Source organism: Syzygium oleosum, unplaced genomic scaffold (assembly GCF_021117445.2).
Source record: "Syzygium oleosum isolate NSW1041296 unplaced genomic scaffold, Sole_v2.1 Sole_v2.13, whole genome shotgun sequence".
Taxonomy (NCBI): Eukaryota; Viridiplantae; Streptophyta; class Magnoliopsida; order Myrtales; family Myrtaceae; genus Syzygium; species Syzygium oleosum.
Window position 1 is genome coordinate 197,879 of NW_026607497.1, and position 20,007 is coordinate 217,885.

Sequence of the window (20,007 nt, forward strand, 5' to 3'; positions counted from 1 at the left end):
TATCACGGCAAAAGAATTAATCAAATCATGAGACCAGAAAAACAAAAATCAAAAAAGAGAAAAGATTATGATCAGAGAGATTTCTATCTAGGCTTGGAAATATTTTCTCCTGTTCTTTTTTTCGTTTTTTTGTGTTCCTGGTTTTTTTTTTTTTCTCTCAAAAAGAGAAAAACCCGATCTAGGACAGATTAACATGGACACTGCCGGATTTGGGAGAGTTACAGAGGGGACAAGTATGGAGGGAAGACCCGCACACCGCGCACAAGCACAGGTGCCTGCACGGCAGCAGCAGCACGCTCGCCTCCTCCTTCCCGCACTTGCGGCACCACGTCGTCATCCCCCTCCCTCTCCTGCTCCTCCTCTTATCGTCCTGCGCCTCCCCTCCTACCGCCCGCCTCCCGCTCTCCTCCTCCTCCTCCTCCTCCTCCTTCCCTCCGCCTCCGCCTCCGCCTTCGTAGTTGCTCCCGCAGCAGGACGCGGCGTCGTCCGCCTCGTCCTCCGGGGCTGCTCCCCCGCGGGGTCGGTCGTCCTTGCTGACCTGCGCCAGGACCTGCTCGAGGTTGGTGCGGAGGGCGTTGGCGGTGGCCTCGTTGGCCTGGGCGAGGTCCCGCCATATCTGGTTCTCCACGCACAGCGACTTCACCCGCTCCTCCAGCGCCCAGTTGAGCTTCCCAATCTTCTGGATCTCCTCCTCCTTGGCCCTCAGCCTCTTCGCAACCTCCCCCTCTATCCTCCCCACTATCCTCCTGGCCTGCCTCTTCCTCCTCTCGTCTATCTCCATCCTCACCTTCTCCATCTGTAAATCAATCAGCGAAAATAGCATTACAAAAATGGACCCTCCGTAATCGACCGACAGTATAAATAAATGCGCGCTGGGGCCGCCCGTGCTTACATGGTGAGAAATGAGGCGATCGATGTCCAATTGCTGCTGTTGCATCTGGAGGGACACGTCTTCCCCGAGAAAAGAGAAGCAAGCGCGAGTCTTGTTGTCCGGAGAGGACGTCCCGTAGGAGAGGACGGGATTGATGGAGTCCCTGCCTCGCTTCCTCGATATCGAGGGTACGTTGTAAGTGAGGCCACTGTCGGATGGCTTCATCACGGTCTTCGGAGGGAGGGAATCGCTGATCAGGGACCCGTGCGGTTGCAGGAGCGGCAGAGAGTCGGTGGCCGTGGTGGTTCCCGACAGCGGGAGCCCGCAACCCAAATGGGCGGCGGCGTGGTACGCGTCGGGGAAGGCGTCCATCGGGTTCATGAGATCTCGGCTACCCAAGAAGTGATGGAGAGCGAAGAGATTGAGATGGCCAGAGCTAGCATCGACAGCCATATCAGAGGAAAATCAAACCGGGTGTTCTTGGCTATTGCGGGTCTTTTCCCCGTGGAGAAACGGAAGCGTGGTGGTGAGCAGAGAGGGCGATGCGGGTTTTAAAAAGAGGGAGGGACGAGACGAGGAGGAAATGGACAAACTGGGGCATTCACATAAGCACATAGAGAGAGAGAGAGAGGGACAAAAGATAACACGAAACCAACGCACTCGATTCTCTTCAATTACCGACGCAAAGTGGAATAAATACAAGCGAGGAGAGAGAGAGAGAGAGAGGAGGGTTGTGCTGGCAAAAGGAGTTTTGTCTTGTAAGCGCGATTCGGTTGCCAGAAACGCCCTTGTTTTACTCGACTCTCTCTCTATTATTATGGCGTTGGAGATCCAGTCGTGGCCGTAATTCCAGCTATTTTACAGGCCCATTTCTTTACTCCCCCCCTTTATCGTAGTGGGACGCAAAAACGTTTTCCTCTCTCTCTCACCCCTTTTTTTTTTTCCTTTATTTTCTTTTCAAGTGAGAGAAAAAAACAAAAAAAAAAAAACGCATTGAGGGAAGGATACGACGGGGTAGAAATTTTTTTTCTTTGGTAATAACTGACAGAGGGAGCATCGGCCACGTAATGACCTGCCGACCGGACGACTGCATGGTCCCGCCACGTCGGCTCAAAGCGTACAGGGAAACGTGAACGGGGCCGTGGGCCCGGCGGAAGCACGTGCGGACAGGCCCCCCGGGCTAGGAACCCGACGAGGCGGAGCGGTGACGCCCTCCGCCACGTGCGAGGCGCCACCTTGGCGCGCCCCGCGGCCGGCCCCACGCTCCCTGGCTACAGAACAGAGCGGGGCAAGCTCCCCAAGGAGGACCAAAGGGTGGAAAAAAAAAAAAAAGATTAATATTATAAAACACTCCGAATCGGTACATTTATGATAAATTTATCATTCATTAAATTAAACTGATAACACGAAATCTAAATCCTAAATTAGTACACCCATTAATTATCACGTGTCATCTAATTTAGTAATTTAAAGGTAAAATTTAACGAAAATTAACATATGGTAAATTTGTTATATGTGTACTAATTTAGAATTTTTCGTGATATTAATTTAAAAGATAACGAATTAATTAAAAAGAGAAAAAAAAGGAGGAGGAGGGGGGCGGTTGAGAGAGTACGGTGTACCGGACCGGGGAGGGTGTTGGTTTTGGCGGGACGTGGGTGGGGATGAAGTTGGAACCCTCCCTCATATCACCCACGCGCATCGTATCGTCAATCGTTGTTTACCTCCTCTCTCTCTCGCTCGGGTGAATATGCCACGTGGGCGCCCTGCTGACGGTACGGACTCTCTCTCTCTCTCTCTCTCTCGATCGGGGGGGGGGGGGGGGGGGGTTTGCAGCTGTTACGTTTCCGGTGAATTCGATCCTGGCCGTTCAAAGTGCCGTGAATCTCTGATGATGGGATGATGCGATGCACATTGTTTTCCTTTTTGTTCGCTTCGGTTCGCTCGGACAGTGCTTTCTTTTCTCTCTCTCTTTTCATTTTTCCCTTAAAAATAAGCCCCCATCCACCCCGTCCCCCACGAACTTGTCGGGGGGACCCACCTCGGCTTTTGTCTGGTGCGGCAGTCGCATAATCCTTTGCGCTAACTCCGAGTGTCGTACACGTGTATCTCCCTCCTGTATTCGGTGGATTCAAATGTCCTTCACTATAATCTATTTTAATTGATATGTTACATGGGACTAGGCGGTCCACAAAGGAAGTCCTACCTCGCCCGAACAAGGTTGCCCGCAAATTACGAATATGACGTTTTTACGTTTACATATCTTAAGGCGTGTAGTCGTGAAATTACTTACGTAGCCTCCGCCCATAAAGAAAGGAACCCTTGAATTTCTTCTCTCTTGTGTTTTTTTTTGGGTCGAGAACACTAGGATTTCGAAGTGCATACCTGATTTTCAGATAGCAAGTGTTGTAAATAGCAACTATTGAAAAGAGTCGTCTACTGAACGAAGGCGTTTTATGTTTCATGAAAGTGCATTTAGAGAAATGATGCTATGTTAATGGCCGGTGAATGCGGTATCGGCCGGGATTGCTTTACCCGCTTTTTCCATCATTTGCATTTGCGATATCGAATGATAAAAAAAGAAGGAAAAAAGGTGCATCATTTCTCAACAAAAGGTTTTAATTCATAGTAATTGCCCCGCATGGCACTTCATCTTGGGTTCATTAACTTCTTATTTCAGTGCTAGGATGGCTATAGTTTTACCAAATTGACGCTGATTAGGATTCGCCGTATGTGCGCCGTTACCTCCAATAAGCAAAAATAATACATGGTTTTCCATATTATTCTAGCTTACTAAATTCGAAGGATTTGTTGCGCGCATTTTCCATCTTTAGATGACATTATCATCTTTAAGCTCATGTTTTTACTGGCTACAACATAGGTGCGTAACCTATTAACGTTTAAGGATTCATGATGAGCACGGCTATGAAGCAGGCAATAATACCCCTCACCCACTTCTTCTAATGTTAGATTCAATCTTGTCATTTTCATGTAAAAGTAGGAGGGTCTGAATTGATTTATGTCCAGGCTCTCATTGTCTAGTCAAGTCGAGAGTTTCAGCTTTGTTACCGATACCGAATTGTTTGCTTACCGATGAAAAAAGAAAAGAAAAAAAAGAAAGATCGAGGGATTTTGCATGAGAAAAGTAACTTCACTCGCCTTTTTTCATCTACACCAAATTAGACGGGGAAGAAGAAAGAAATGATTATGAACGTGACGTGCTATTTCCTAGCTAGTTCCTGGTTAAATAAGGCCTTTGATTGTAGTTGAGTTATTTCGCCTTCTTTCGCTCAAACTATCCCTTCCCTATAATTATATATGCCCCACAAGTGGACGGTCTACACGCACCTCATGAATCATAAACTCGACCAAATCCAGTGTCGCATAGCCCTATACACGTACGTGATCATTTGCCATATCAATTAATAAACCTACATAATTCTCTAGCTGCTAGATTACCCCCCCACTTTGACGTCTTAGCCTAGTCTTCTTTCCACCAAACCCCCCATGTGGCTACATGCCGATCAATGGCATCATCAAAGATATGATACACTTTCTTAAAAAAGCAAATGCATTATAGTAGCGTCCCCAACTAAATATGTTCGTGTACACCGTAGGTTTAGAAGATAAAGAGTCCCTTCTTGCCCTTTTCTTTGGGCAGGCTTTGTCCCTATCTCGTGGAATAGTGCCTGGAGACTTGAAAATAGCAATTTACTAAATGAGTATTGGAAGTGGGCTACTTATTTAGATGCCCATTTCATTTCCAGCTTTTTTGTCTACTAAAGTTTATTTCATACGAATGTAGCATTATTCTAGGCCGGATGCTACCACCTTGAGATCCTATCGGACGAGGTGATCGTACTTAATCCCTAAAGTAACCTAGTGCTCACCGATTGCTAGGCATCGGCACAAGCAAAAATGAACTTTATTCACTGTATACGACACGCATTGACGAGCCCGAGGCAATCTATATAGTTTAGGTAAATAAAGCGACTTGAACATTGGCAGCAGATGCATATCGACATGCATCGGGGAGTATGCAGATCGGCCTAACTTAAGGAGAGAATCCAGGCCGCCTTATCAACAAGAAGATGCCCTTGGGTCTATTATTTTGTCTTTATCCATCACGACACCCAACTCGAAATCGCATGATGCATCTCCCATGATGCTTTTTGGAGTCTTTTTTGACACTAAATTCTGTTTCTCCTTTTGTGTTCGGTACATGAATGTAGCAAGTGCAATGGCTTTTCCTAGAACGAAGTACGCGATTAACGTGGTGTTTTGACTTTGCCATCAACTCCGAGGACGATAAGACGAGAAGCGATGGAACTGATATCTCCCGTTTTCTCTCGTTCCCTTCCTTATGGACGACCCATGAGTGAACGGTGTGCCAGAAACGAGTTGGCATCACTATTCTCTTTGAAATCAGCTCAATACGGTTCAACTTCATTAATAAGCTGAGAAGAACTAACGTTATCAGTATACATTTGACTGACTACATGATACAGCGGAAGCAGAAACTCCTAGATTCAAGAAGATATATAGAACAGCATACACACTGACATGCATGCGGCTAGGATAACGACAAAGTGAATATAAGTGATCGGAGAGTCGATAAGGGCTTTGAGGATCATAAAAATTTTCAAGGAGAACCGGCATCTCCGAAAACCTCAAAGTAGAATTCTTTAGGCCAGCAGGTGGTTTAAAAGATTGAATAATATAAAAAGTAACATGGAGCGGAGAGCGGCTATGATGAACATCAGTTAATGCAGTTCTTTGTGAGTCCACTTCTCTGATAGCTGAGTTCTTCGATATCCAGAAACTATTTAAATGAGGAGAGGTTTCCTATGGCTATGCTAGGAAAAGTCAGATGAATAATCTGTTTTTGGACAGTATGTGATAAATTAACTCCACAAAATAAAGTAGAATTCTTGGCAGGGTCTCAAAAATCATGGAAAGAGAGGCTTTCATAGAAACCGTAGAAAGTGGACATTGAGAATTGGCGGGTGCATCACCACCCAACAACCATTCAGATATTTGCTTTGCGGAAAGAAAAGATTCAAGCTCAAACGGCCATAGATTGCATTGATCTGTCCAGAAAATTCAGGACGTTGTACAAAGTGGAAAAGAAAAAGGGAAAGAACCTAATGCAATTGCGCACAAGTTGGGTGAGAGTGAGAGATCATGTGTTCTTTGTGGATTCCCTCTTTTCAAGGGCAAACTTTTGTTGCAGAATGCAAACCCTCCCTTGACTTGTGGAGCTTCTTTATCTTTTCGTCCATTCAACTTAAAGTTGTTCTTCTCGCATTGTACATACCAACAAGTTATCTGTGTCTTTTTCCTCTCACCAACAGCGAGACCTCTCTCTCTCTCTCTCTCTCCTGAGGATACCATTTCATAGGTTACCACGTAAAGCTTTCAGTTTCAGAAGCTTATAAAAGTTGAGACTTGAGTGTCCAGTCAGGCTCACTAATTTGTTGGGAACTTTCGTTGCATATTATGCTTTTACTTTTTCTTATCTGCCTAATCAGCTTTACTGTCAAAAACAGCTGAGGGGTTTCATGTATAATGAACACGCGCATTACCCGTTACACAGAGAAAGAGTTTTTTTTTTGGTCTGTACACAGAGAAAGAGTTGAAGGGCACTGAAAAGCAAAGCAAAAGCCAAAAGCAGCTGGCTTCTTCTTTGGTTCTTCCCGGGGTTCCACATGGCTCTGACAACCTTACTGTAATGTTGGGTGAGCCTGACTCGGATCGACTATCAACCATGATGATGATCTCTCTGTACTGAATACATACCTTCCTTGTGCACAGCACAGTGTCCACAAATGTATCTCTGCCAAAAAAAAACGCATTTGACCTTTAGGTAGAGACTCAGACTAGGAAAGAAAAAAGAGATGGGAGGACCATCACGTAAAGCTGCATCTGATTCCCCTCACCAGCAATGCTTGTGGCAACACCGCCCAATGCACTTAACTTTAACACTTGTCAGCATGTTATCCCCACCTTCAATGTCTCCTTAACCAGATTTAAAACTAAGATGGAATGTACTTTAATATTTAGCAAATCACAATAGTTGCGACCGTGAAATTTCTCAGCAAAACTTTTGGAATATAGTAGAATATCAACTATGGAAAGTTGATTAATTTTAAATTGGAGGTTTTGAGCGATGCAAGATGACAATGAGGATCGACCCGCGTGGCCAATGTTCCATAAATTCATCAGCAAGTCAGCTTGATGAATATTTGCTTGAGGATGTTTATAGGCTTGATCCGTGTCATCAACTAGAGCATTCATTTGATCGTCGCGGTCTAGCTTTTGGACGAAATTATCTATTGGTAACTTTTGTATCGACCATGCCTAAGTTGAACATTAGCAAACAAGTGCAACATGAGTTAGCAGGAGCTTTTAATCTTGATGACCACTTACACTATCAATTTCATGGATATGGGAGGATGTCATAAGTATCCTTGAAAGAGCATCTCCATTTACAAGTAGTTTTTCCAATGAGAACTATGCAATGAAATCAGCCCACGAGATGGACAAAGATAGATGACACCATTTGGCGAAATCCAAAATATGAGATGAAGAGGGTTTGCACGTCGTCCACGGCAGGGGCACTCATCAGGACAAGACAACTCGCTTTCACTTCCTCACCGGATTCGTCCTCGAGGGCAATGTAGAGCTCTGCCGTCGCAGTGCGATATCTGCTCACCTCCTACTCCTAAATCTTTCGGTAAAATCAAAGCAAAAAACGACATGGACGGATCTTCATGGGGGAAAAAATCTGTACGTAGCCAAAGGCGTGACGGAGACTAGTGGGATAGCGCATTAACTGTGGGTGGGTGAAGGCTGTTTCTGCTACCAAACGATAAAAATCCATGAATACGGAGATGGACCAAAGTGGAGTCTCGCGTTTGATCTTGGTACCAGAAGGGTGAACAGTGGCAGATCTTATGTACTACCCACTCCAAATTCGATGATGTGAATCGACAGCATTCGTCCGTGTCCTGTCCTGACACCGACACGCGCGATCCGATGCATGGGCATTTGTTGGTCCACCGGTTTGTGGATTTCGCAGATCTGGGCCCTGTTAAAGAATGGGTTCTGCACCTCCAATGAATCTAAATCCAATCGATTCGATTCGATTCGATTCGACCCATCGTTGTTCCTGTAAAACCCAGTGGGCCTCGTTCAACATCTCCACGTACCCATGTCACGATAGAGGGGTCAGGCTTCGAATTTGAGTGTGAATTCAAGCGACTGCAGCCTTGTAGGAAAGGGGTGTCCTGGGCAATTGCCATTGAGGTCCAGCTGATGCTTTTCCTCATCCTCACTCCTCACTGAAAAATCATCACCAGTTATTAAGACGCTATAATCTTCGGGGCAGCGTAATTAGCATTCCAGTGAATATGTAATGGCTCTGATTATTATGTGCAGTTGAAGGGCCGGGGGGACGTTCAGATGATAACAAAGCCCGTTTACAGCTCCAACTCACTGGCCAGTGTCCCTGCTCTTCCGCTTTATACCGTTCGTTTTCTTCTTCTATCTTCTATCTTCTTTGCCTAAAAGATCTCGGGTGCGCAAAAGGCGGAATGGCGGTGGCCACGGCGACGGCGGTGTCACTCCCCGGCTCCGCCGCCATGACTCGGCTTTCCGGCGAACTCTCCCGTGCGGAAGCGAACTTCCCTCGACTTCATGTCCCTCCCACGCACTTTCTTCAGACCAGATGCCTGGGGAAGATGGCCACGTTCCGTGGCTCCAATTCGAAGCAGACCCACCACAAGATTCCTTTCGCGTATGGCAAAGAGGTAGCCTCTCTCTCTACTTATGTGATATGGCCACTCTAGTTTCGTGAATCCAGACTCGCTCTGTTTTGTCTAATTCAATGTCACGATTCGTTGGGTGTTGTGTTTTATCTTGTTCCGGTCGCGATCGTTTCATACCTCTCATAGATAAGAGTATCAAGTATGTGCCACACTGCTCCTTCCTCTTGAATATGGACTTTTATTCCCAAATGCAGCAAGGAAAACCCCCGTCTTAGAGTTACGAATTCCCGGATGATGGGAACAAGGTTTATGTACAATCTAGACCTTGTTATTGTGGAATTCTGTACCTGACACTAATCAAATTTGTCGGAGTGATCCATCTAATCGCACCGAAAAGATTAATGCCTTGAAACAGAGCTAGAGATATGTGAGTTCTCTCCATCCATTAAGAAATGTAGGAAACAAGGACAGCACTGAGGATGCCATAATTTCCACCATTCCATTGGGTGAGTGGAAGCTAGTCTGTACTAGGCATAATCATATTCCCGCGTCATGCACTTCACTCGTCCTTTTGTTTTCCCTGGGAAGAGGCTGAGTTAGTTATTATTATTCTGTCATGTGTTTGAGCTGCTTATTCTTTGTAAATCAAATTCTATCACAGACATTGGCTACGGGCTTGGAAATTTGTTTTGCATGTCAGTGATTGTCTCTACTTTTTGCAGAACGTGAATGAAGATACCGATGACATGTTCGATGATTTGTTCAATAAGTACGGAAAAGTGGTGTTCAGGAGAAATGACAAAAGACCTAGTGCCGAAGTTGATGATGATGCAGAAAGTTTGTCGTGTAAGCTGATCTTGCCACACATGTTATACGCGTAGAGAAGTTACAAGTTGGCAAATGAGGTGGTTCATTGAATGGAAAGTATCCTATGCAACAGTGATACCACATGTCTTGCAGACGTGGAACGACTCCGTCAATCACATTTTTCCATTATATTGCTGACGTGATAACCTCCCATTTTCTGAATCCTGAAATTTGGAGGGACATCATTGGGTGGTGATACTGCGTCAGCATGACATGTGACATTGGCGTTGCACAAGATACTTTCTTCTGATTGGTAGAATCGATATACTTAACTATCTAAAGACTTCTTGTTTAAGTTACTTCTATGCCCTGAAGTGTTCAGTGATTTAGAACCTCTCCGGCTCAGTTAAGAAGTTTCAGTGTTTTCTTCTTAAGTGAGCAATATAGGGTAAGATTATTTGTTTGCGATTTTGTAGCAATTAGGTTGCTTCATGACTTCAAGTGGTAACTTTTTCTTCCCACTTACAACTTAATAGTAGATGTGTTTGCTTTTTTAGAGATTAAAAGCATGACTTTCTTCATGATATGCCTTATCAAGTTAGGATTATTCAAGGCCAATTGATGAGTAGAAGCTTGAAATCACTAGTTCATCCTATGCAGAGAATCTCTTTGTGATCTCCAACAAATCTTTGAACAGGAACAAATAAGAATTCGCGTTGAAATCCCTGAGGACGTCTGAAGTTACAGGAAAGCTTGTTTGTGATGCCAATTAATAAACCCAAAGAAGATATTTTGTTTAATTTCTTTTCTTTTTTTTTGAAGAGGTAGGAGAGAACATAAAAGAACCACAGGATGATTTCTTTCCGCCAATTATTTTAGATACAAATGAAGAGGAGTTAAGAAAAAAAATTGTGCAGAAGGAAAGCCATTTCTCTTTATCCTGGAGTCTACTTTTTTAGAAGAAAATGGTTCCATAAATCAATGGATTGTCCTGAAAATGTGAAAATAGCATTTGTCATAGTTGATTTTTAATTCTTGTAATATCCTAAATGTTTTACAACTTAGTCAAAAGATGTCAAGTTTGGGCCTATTTTAGTTGATTTAGTTTTTGCGTAGATCAATTGATAATTTGGTTTTATGCTATCTAGTGTATTTTCCCACCTAATACCTGTGGTTATTTCTGCTATCTAAATATTGAAAGCAAGTTGTATACTTGCAGCCCTTAACACATGATTTTTATTTGACCAAAGAAAAAAACATATATGCTTTATTACGAAGCCAAACATGTAATTTCTGCTCTACAGGCACTAAAGATTAAAGTGTAAAGTTCAGTTGTTGTCCTTTGTTTTTTCCCAAAATGGTCCTCTAGTGGTCATTTTCTGCCATTTTTCAGTTGCAGTGGCAATGGCTAAGGTTGCGAGTGAGGTGAAAGCTGCAGACATAAAAGTCCTCTTCGTGAAGCCTCTTGTGTATTGGACCCGCTTTTTCATCATTGCCACAGCATTTTCTCGCCCTCAAATCGATGCCATTGGGTAAGGGCTAACATGATGGAGTATTCATTCAATAATGGACTGGCATAATAGCTGCCAATCTAGATCTCTATTCTTTGTCTCCTGAGGTCTTCCCTTTTGGTCTCACTGTCTTAGGTCAAGAATAAGAGACCTAGCAGAGAAGAAGTTTGGGAAAGTTCCATCTGGGGACTCAAAACCTAACTCGTGGACCCTTTTAGATTTTGGTAAGAATTTTTATTTGACAATAGCTGGTCTCAATGAAGTAAGCATTTAACAGTTTAGAAAGGCCAATCTGGCTTATCTCCCAGCAAAAAAAAAAATCTGGCTTAGCTCCTTTAATCTTCTTTTCAGTCACATTATCAAACGTTCTGACTAAAACTTGTCTCAAGCAACTTTTTGGTGAGCCCCAAGTTAGGTTGGTGTTCTGTCATGAGGGTATGGAAATTATCTCAACAATTTTCCATGCTGTCAAGAATGAGTAATCTGAGCTCTCCATGCTTATTTACTGTACTAGATGAGATGCTTGTTGAGAATCAGGTGGATGCCCAATTACAATAAACACTCTCTTAATATTATAAGAACACTCAACACCATTCATACACTTAACACTACTCAGCACTTTTTATTCTATGTTTCTGTTTATGGGCGTCTAAACAAATGGAGAAGGCTGGGCTATCTATAGCCTTCATCCATTGACTCTTTCAGCATTATCTGACACAAGTAGAGATTTTTGCTTCTTTTTTTCGTGTTGGACAATCTGCAGCCACTAGTTCTAACTACCACTAAGTTAAGCTACACACCACAAGGTCTAACTATCTCTTCATGTATTTTTCAGCCGCTAATTATACATTGATGCAGAATGTTCAAGAAAGGACAATGTCTAGAAAAATCTAGGCGAATGAAGACAATTCTGGAACAGGGAAGAGAGAGAGAGGGGTGTTTCTCAATAATGCTATCAATAATCTCCATGCTTTTATTACTGGCCTCTATTCGTGCTGCACGAAAGTACGGCCGTTTGCTACACAATCAACTATTTAAAGAAAGGATAGCTTCAATCCCTCTTGCTATTTTTTGGTTGATTTGGAACAAGCTAAATAAGAGAGCTTTCATCGGAGAAAAGATGCCTGTTAATGTAATTATTGAAAGTTGGCTGAAGTCTTACAATTTTGGTGTAGTGGAAAGTTGTGCATGGATGCAAATGCTTTAATCAAGATCGTAGATGATTTGTCTTTCTACCCAAGCTCTTTTAATTCTGAGCTTTTTTTGCATATGGGTTTGCACCCCCTTGGTGTCTTATAGTAGTCTTTTCTTTTCCCTATTAAAGGAAACGTTAGCTATTTAAAAAAACATATATATGGAGGTAACCATAGCTTTTCTGGCCTTATTTTCCTCAGTGGCAATAATGAGTATGAGCTTTTTGTGAGAAAAGAAAGAACACATAAATTGTAAAAGAGGTGAACAAAATTAAACAAAAACTGAGATTTGTTGATTTTTTTGGTTTGACTTGGGTTGAGGAAAAAACGAAACCTGTAAGTTTGTTTGGCTTTTAGTTTTTCTCTGAACCAAGCAAAGCTGATGAACCTTGACATTTTACACATTCTTATCTATTTGTTGCTCGTTCTTAAGAAACACACTTGCACATATATAAGTATGGAATTTATGTGCTTAGATAAAAAAGATAAGTATGCTGAGTATATTCAAAGTTGCCAGGGATGCTCATCTGGAAGATTGAATGGCCGTTTCTAAGTTTCATGGCATTTTAAGTTGCCTGTCTTGCGTTTAACATCTCTGTAGAGGCTATTTTCTTGTATAGTTCATTTAGTATTGCTGACAGACCTGTTTAAAAGTTGTGGTGGTTTGATTTATTTCAGGTGACGTGGTTATCCACATATTCCTTCCCCAACAGAGAGAATTCTACAACTTGGAAGAGTTTTATGGTAATGCGACGCCTATTGAGTTACCTTTTGAAAACCAACCGCCATTCCGTCCTTGAGAGAGGCATCGACTCCTTGTTTGAGGATAAAAGAACTCATGGAAATGCGATGCATTGGTCTACTTCACTTGGGCCGCATTAACTTTGCTTCTTGTTGTTCTGCGGAGTCGACCCTCTGACATGCTTGAGGGCTGAAAGTCTATCAGGGTTCTTCAGGCATGACCTTCCGGCTCAGATGGTCCACATACATTAGAGACATGATTAAGGCAACGGGGATCATGGAGGAAGTGGTCTGGGTATTATTTTGGATCTGCAAATTTTACAATTAATATCGTGCTGTTTTTACTACTTGAGGGTCAACAAGGTTTGAAAGTGACGATCTTCCCCAACAGTCGGGCTTGGATATGCTCATATGGTGTAGTTGTGGTAGCCTAGAAGGTGATAACTTGTACTCCACAGTTGCTTTTCAATATTTTTTCATCTTATCTTGGCCGTTTTTGCTCTGTGCTATCATGCTTGTTTAATGTTTTGCGTGGAGAGAGAGAGAGAGAGAGAGAGAGAGAGAGTATGCTAGGCCATACGGTTATCGCAAATTATGTAGTAAAAGATTCAGCCATATCAATTGTTTCCTACTAATGCTTTTGTTGCCAGAGAGAGAGAGAGAGAGAGTATTCTAGGCCATACGGTTATCGCAAATTATGTAGTAAAAGATTCAGCCATATCAATTGTTTCCTACTAATGCTTTTGTTGCCAGTAGCAAAGAGAGAGAGAGATGCTGCATCATAGCTGTATATGAAACGGAGTGCAATGATGGAAAATAGCAGACGCGACTCTGTAAAATAAGACTTGATCTGTAGAACTCTTTCGCTTCTCTTTTTAGCTGTAGGCATATGATATCTAGCTATGAGATCGTCCAGGAACAAGAGCTAGATCCAGTACCTGTCCATACTTTCTACGATCTTCAGAAGCTACCGTTAGTTCCCACTTTCTCCTCTCTACTCGCGCAGCAAAAAGAAAAAGGAACTGCCATTCAACATACCCACAAGCAGAAATATACCAAACTCAAATAAACCTGAGAAATCCGCATCAAACGAAGGGCTTTGCCACCATCGAAACCGTAGCCTCACTTTTCAAAGACCAATTAAGGAGTACCTAAAAAGGCAAAGGAAAAAAGCAAAACAAGAGAATGCCCCTCCAGTTATTTGTCACATGAATCCCTATAAGCTCGCCAAAGGGCAGTAAATGCATCATGAAATGACTCTTCCAGTCATATGAAGCTAAATTACACGTTATTTTGAAGGAACATTTGTACAGAAATAATGAACAAGAAAAAAAACTAGTCTTGAGCCGAGCCATTCATGACAATCCGGCTCCATCATTGAGATCTCCATCAGAGCTTTAATCATAATTTAAGTTGCATTCCTGAGGCCCCAAGAGCAGCAATAAAACTCAGGATGCAAAGATAAAATTCTGAAGGAGCGGTCACTATATCATGCGGCATCGCCAGTTAAAAGCTGGAAACTAGTCTGGATCAATCACAAGGAGGTCACAAGTTAATTGCAGGCTTGCAGCTGGTTGGCCACAGCAGAAACTATGGAGAGGGATTCCTGCAGAGTTCAAGGTAACTACATGTTCAGTTCGTAGAAACTGAGGAAGAAAAGAAGAAATGCAACTGCCAAATGGTCCAAATGTTTGCATGAGAACCCTAACATCACATTCGAAAGGACGAGCCATTGACTGAATATATGCATAATGTACGCAATTTTTTCTCGAGAAGACCAATGCAAAGTCATTTCACATCACTATTTACATCATAACAGCGTCAATACCCTTTGTTTGATAGATGTTTCTTCAATCTGAATGTTCTCTATCAAAACATGTTTTGACTGATGAGAGCCTCCTAATTAGTTCCCATGCAAATCTTAATTAAAGAAAGAAAGACACATGACAGTTCCAGTTAAATTTCATCACTAAAATGCTCCTTCCCCAAATTAATTTGAGCCGAAAAGAAAAAAAATAACATCATGCAGACAAATATATATTCACAGAGCATTCTGAGACAGATGACTCCACATTCATTTGCTACACGTATGCTGAGTGCATGAGCAGGTAGTCACTTTGAAGGCACCCAAACTAATCTTATAAATGGCATGCATAGTCCGTGCTTTAACTAAACAAAGAACTGACAACTTAATGTATGAACATAATAAACAAACATGTGAGCATGAAACGTGGCAGAAGAGCTACAGTTACAATCAGCTGAATGTTGATTGATCTGTGCGGGTTCAGTGAGACTTAACTCTGTATCATTAGTTGGCGTCCACCCAGGTTCATATGCTTTCAGAAATTCAACCTTTGCTTTATTGGGTAGATCATGGGGATGGACAAATGGAACTCCTGGTGGCCACCCAATTTCCATTCTTATATTTGCACAAGGGTTATCTAATGAGTGAATATGAGTCTCGCATTCCTTCAAGGTACAGAACCTCAGCTTGATGCCCCTTTTATCTGCGATGTCCTGAACTCTCTCCTTCAAAACTCTTTGGGCTTCAAGGCGCAACCTTTTGGAAGGTGGGAGTGGCTTGCATTTGGAGCTATTCTTCTTCCTTCTCATCAAGGGCTTCATAGATCCTGTACCAGCATTTCATCGATCCAAGGTCCTGCTGTTAAAAACCTCTCACTAAGAGCATTCACACACAAGCAGCATTCAGCATCAAGATTGCCCATACATAAAATCGACAAGGAGAAAAAACCTAAAATAAGGTTCATTGACTATAAACACAACAACATGAGCGCATACCAAGTCAAGCAAAACTTGATGAATTCATTAAGGCAGTATCCACTTCAAAATTCAATCACAGTAACAACAGATTGCCAGGATGATTAAAGGTATATGAATTATTTAAACGTTGAAAAACATTGGTATCTACCAATATACATTATTTGGTTATGGTTTGTTTTATAGTTGATTTATTTGTGTTCACCTCTGAAAGGAACGAGAAAGCATGTTAAGCCTTCAGCTACATGGTGTGAAAATCTTGACCAAGAATGAAATGCGGAGCAATAGCAACTATGAAACAACTTCAATCTTCTGTTTGTTAAATTCACGAGTTCCAAGTTCAGCCATAAAGTAGCCGAAGCTTAACAAGTAGTCTAAATTGCCATAGTTCATACCATCTTGAGCTGTAGGGAAGTTTAAACTTTGGAGACTATGCCTGTTGAGGAGCTGATCTGTTGGGTGGGATCTTTGCATGAAATCATCAACTGGTACTGGAAGCTGGAATTGAGCTTCAACCCCATGACCAGCTGCTCTCATCTCAGAGCAGCTAAGACTGGTCATTGACTTAGGCATGAGCCTGAAAGCCAATGAACACCTTCCATACATGTTATCCTGCACGTTGGTGATCTCCGTTTTAAGCAGAGCTGGATTCACATAGCCTGCTGTTGCCTGATAAAGTGCAAGTCCAGGAAAAACAACTGCTTCCTGGGGTCCAAGGTCTCCATCCACAAGAACCCATCGGCCTTGGAAGTCTCTTACATGTAAACCTGCTTTATCTGATTTCATAAGAGTTATTAAGCTTTTATCAATCTGCTGATCATTGTCAGAAAACATAACTGATTGGCCATCATCTTGATTTATCAAATTAGGGTGTTGTGCTCCTTGAAATGATGGCCTTGCATGACAGCAAACAGACAATACTGAGGATGATATTTCCCGATTTCTCAAAGGGACATTATCGAGAACTTCAGAGAAAGGAGAGCTCCGCAAGTTTAGGTAGAAACTGATGGCATCCAAGATATCCCTAGCAGCTTTTCCCAGAAGAGAAAATACATCTGGTAGACCTGCTGGTGGTAATTCCAATGTGTTTGGTTCAATGGGTGTTAGGCCAGGTCTGTAATCATAAGTTTCTTGCCACAACTGAGGATCTGCATAGTAACCAGACGTCTTGCACCACTCACGAGTTTCATTGGTGTGAATCATATCACTAGCAGGGTACGGTGCTCTTTGATGGAAATAGAGGCGAGCAGAATCTATACCAGACCTCAAAAGAGCCCCATCGCTAGTTGAAAACTGAATAACTGCAGCTGAATATTGAACGAGTGATTGTGACAGGGTTGAGACAGAAATTTTGTAGGCATCAGTAGGGAGCCCTTCGGAAGGTACAAGATCAGCAAGCTTCACACGGCCCAAGGATGGCAGGCCATTGCCTGCCATGAAATGCTTCAAGAATACCTTCAAGGATAGGAGGAACTCTAAACCTACTGACAAAACACACACAAGGAGGGTATCAATTTCTCGTAAAAGTTGCATGACTATCCTTCCTCAATGACATGAACATGAAGGGCAAGGAAACAACCACCCATCAAGTAAGCAAAATATGACACAGTTATTTGCCATCATTTCACTTAAAGACTATTCTAACGGTTCTCCTCGGATATAAAGCGTTAACACCACAGAGAAATTGCATATTGATAAGTGAACTAGCTTAACAACGCTACATCTCCTATCAAAATAGCACTACTCTGAAGTGAAAAAGATAGGGCTAAATCTATCTTCCGTCCCAGGGTAGAGTCGGGTGGATGAGTCCTACAACACCCTTCATTTGTAAACCCCTTTCCCCATGGACATTGCCAAGTCAAGCCCATGTGCACTCATCTTCATCAACCGAGCTCCTACAAGAACAGAACCGCTTCAAGTTCTATAGAGAGTGCGCACTTATCTTCATCTTCTTAGTCCATTCATATAGCAATATCTGAAGCAACAGAGGATGCTCCTGTTAAATTAGTCCTTCCACTCCATTCATTTTCTACCAAAGGATACGTTCCGTTACGAATCGTCAAACGACGAACCCCCCAACCATTCGAACTTAGGAGCGAATGAAAATTGTTGGAGAACAAAGGGGATAAATTTCAAACCTCTCCCAAAAGCATCTTTTTATCTTATTATCAATTCCAGCAGCAGGAAAGCATTCGAAAATCAACTGCCCGAAATCATTTCCACAGCATAATTAACGACCACGAAACCCAAGGAGATGCAATACCCAACAAATTTCCCAAAGCAACACGATCGTCGTTCCTGTGCAAGAACTCACGGAAAACTCAGAATTTGAAGTCGAATTGCAAGAACTCACGGAAAACTCAGAAGCTGAAGTTGAATTGCCGGTCTCGATACGCACAACAGTGGCGCAAAACCAGGAAATTTCAGCTCGTGACTGCTGATTTCGAGGGTAGAGAAGAACAGGAGCAGAGGAAGGAAGGAAAAGCGCTTACCCTTTTGGCTGATTTGAGTAAAGTCGCAGTCTTTGATTGTTGAAGATGAGAAGGAGGCAAGATTGAGATTAGGGCTTGGCAGAAATCAGAGGAGATGGAGAGGATGCGTTCAACATTCAAGAAGTGAGTTCTGTGATCGATTGGGTTCTGTTCAAGTTTGCTTTTTTTTCCCCCTCTTCCTTTTGAAAGGAGAAGAAAAAAATGAAGAACTTGGAAAATGTCATCTCCTTTCACATCCTTCCAAGGGGGCAAAAAATGTCTGACTTTGTATGATTTTTCTCCGGATGCCTAACTTGTACTATATACAATCAAATTCTAGACTTTGTAAAATAATTACCTCAATTATGTCTTCGATTACCGTTCCAATAATTTGATCGACACAAATTCAATGTTTTATGACAAGAAATTATACAGTTCCCCAACTAAATTTACAAGAACGGTCATTAAAAGAAAAAAAAAACCATTGAATTTGTTTAATTGGTTATTTGGAGAACCGATTTTAGATCGTAATTTATGGATAAGGAAAGTTACGCCAACTCATAATTTTTGTTAAAAGTAATAATTTTAGCTGATAGAAAATAATTTCCTTAAAAGGAGTTCATTGGGTTTATGGGTCAGTGGCTTTCCTTTACGGATTGTAATTAGCCTAAATTTGTCGTAAAATAGGGGGTACGCATTTCGTAATTTATTTTTATGACAAGTAATTTAGCTATAGATTTCATAGTATGAGAGTCCAACCAGTCACTAAATAATAACTAAATTTCGAAGAAAAATTTTTATTTTGTAAATTATCTATTGTTCTTAAAGTAGTGATAATCCGTTTGGCATAATAATTTATAATTATAGTTTGCATACTACTCTTTGGGTTCCATGAAATAACCTTTTTGTTTCGTAGATTCCCCTTTCGTAAAGTAACTATAGTAATATTCCTTATGGTATCATGCTTATCAAATAATGTTCGCAAACTACCTTTTGTTAGTAAAGTGTGCACAAATTGATCGTAAAATAATCTTCAGTACCGTTGCATTATTGTAGATTGCATCATAAATTTTTAAATTAAGTTTTTTAAATTACCCTTTCGATACTTTGCATAAGTTAACTTTCTTCTTGGTAAAAGTTTTCGAATGTATTCATGTTGGATCGTATATGGTAAATAGAGTTCGTAAGATACCTTTTAGTTTCGTAAATTACTTATTCAATCGTAAGGTTTTTTGTAGTAATACTGCATATTGTTTCATTAAAAATAAATAAAGTTTGTAAATTACTTTTAGGGTTCGTAAAATACCTTTTCCTTTCATGAATGACTTGTTTGATTTTGCATTAACATTCATTTATTGTATCATAAATGATAAAGCAAGTTCTTAAATTATCCTTTTGTCCCCAAAATGCTTTTTATGTCATTATTACCTTTTCGGTCAGTAATTTTTCATAATACAAGAAAAATCCTAAATTTTATGAAGGGGATGTGGCCCCGTTTTGCTTGAGACGGCAACCTAGAAGGAACCCAACTATGACACCAAATTTTGCTTGCATTAATCCTTTTTTCTTGCATCTACAAACATGTCATTAATTTGTCAAAATCAGAGACCCTCTCCAACCTTGATCCGAAAAGACTCACAATTCCGATGCTTTGATCATACGAGTTATATGTTCGAAGATTACATTAAATAAATCATGAAAATTTAGGAACCAAACATATATTTCTATTCCTTTTCGCATGTGTAGTGAATTTTTATCTCGTCTTGCTGCCCCCATCGTCACCATGTCGCGTCATCTATCAAACTTGCCTCGGACATACTTAATCCTCGACAGCAGTAGATTAGGAAAACATATTAAAACGAGGGA

The 20,007-nt window shown here is 41.7% G+C and overlaps 3 protein-coding genes across 6 annotated transcripts; 1 reads left to right on the forward strand and 2 right to left on the reverse strand.

Annotated features, from left to right (window-relative positions):
* On the reverse strand, window positions 1–1,457 carry LOC115692265 (probable BOI-related E3 ubiquitin-protein ligase 3). Its single transcript, XM_030619067.2, has 2 exons — window positions 893–1,457; window positions 1–796 (listed from the first exon to the last, which is right to left on the reverse strand). The coding sequence occupies exons 1-2, from the start codon at window positions 1,322–1,324 to the stop codon at window positions 179–181; spliced, it is 1,050 nt and encodes a 349-aa protein (XP_030474927.1). The 5' UTR covers window positions 1,325–1,457; the 3' UTR covers window positions 1–178.
* Window positions 1,458–8,307: 6,850 nt separating this feature from the next.
* Window positions 8,308–13,376, forward strand: LOC115692240 (protein Iojap, chloroplastic). Its single transcript, XM_030619037.2, has 5 exons — window positions 8,308–8,682; window positions 9,363–9,486; window positions 10,841–10,979; window positions 11,094–11,182; window positions 12,830–13,376. The coding sequence occupies exons 1-5, from the start codon at window positions 8,467–8,469 to the stop codon at window positions 12,949–12,951; spliced, it is 690 nt and encodes a 229-aa protein (XP_030474897.1). The 5' UTR covers window positions 8,308–8,466; the 3' UTR covers window positions 12,952–13,376.
* A 601-nt stretch (window positions 13,377–13,977) lies between these two features.
* On the reverse strand, window positions 13,978–18,400 carry LOC115692239 (uncharacterized). Of its 4 annotated transcripts, none has more exons than XM_056317136.1 (4): window positions 18,163–18,400; window positions 16,066–17,151; window positions 15,192–15,522; window positions 13,978–14,498 (listed from the first exon to the last, which is right to left on the reverse strand). In XM_056317136.1, exons 2-4 carry the CDS (start codon window positions 17,105–17,107, stop codon window positions 14,483–14,485), a joined length of 1,389 nt encoding a protein of 462 aa, XP_056173111.1. In that variant the 5' UTR covers window positions 17,108–17,151; window positions 18,163–18,400; the 3' UTR covers window positions 13,978–14,482. The 4 variants fall into 4 exon arrangements, with proteins under 4 accessions (XP_056173111.1, XP_056173110.1, XP_056173112.1 ...); XM_056317135.1 differs by having other exon boundaries at window positions 16,066–17,154; window positions 18,163–18,399; XM_056317137.1 differs by having other exon boundaries at window positions 16,066–17,154; window positions 18,024–18,164.
* Window positions 18,401–20,007: the final 1,607 nt, after the last annotated feature.

Coding starts and splice junctions, on each gene's coding strand:
- LOC115692239 (XM_056317136.1), bottom strand. CDS start 17,107: ATGGCAGGCAATGGCCTGCCATCCTTGGGCCGTGTGAAGCTTGCTGAT. Junction 15,523..16,065: donor CTTCCCTACAGCTCAAGATG/GTATGAACTATG, acceptor ATGCTGGTACAG/GATCTATGAAGCCCTTGATG.
- LOC115692240 (XM_030619037.2), top strand. CDS start 8,467: ATGGCGGTGGCCACGGCGACGGCGGTGTCACTCCCCGGCTCCGCCGCC. Junction 8,683..9,362: donor CTTTCGCGTATGGCAAAGAG/GTAGCCTCTCTC, acceptor TACTTTTTGCAG/AACGTGAATGAAGATACCGA. Junction 9,487..10,840: donor TGATGCAGAAAGTTTGTCGT/GTAAGCTGATCT, acceptor GCCATTTTTCAG/TTGCAGTGGCAATGGCTAAG.
- LOC115692265 (XM_030619067.2), bottom strand. CDS start 1,324: ATGGCTGTCGATGCTAGCTCTGGCCATCTCAATCTCTTCGCTCTCCAT. Junction 797..892: donor ATCGCCTCATTTCTCACCAT/GTAAGCACGGGC, acceptor ATTGATTTACAG/ATGGAGAAGGTGAGGATGGA.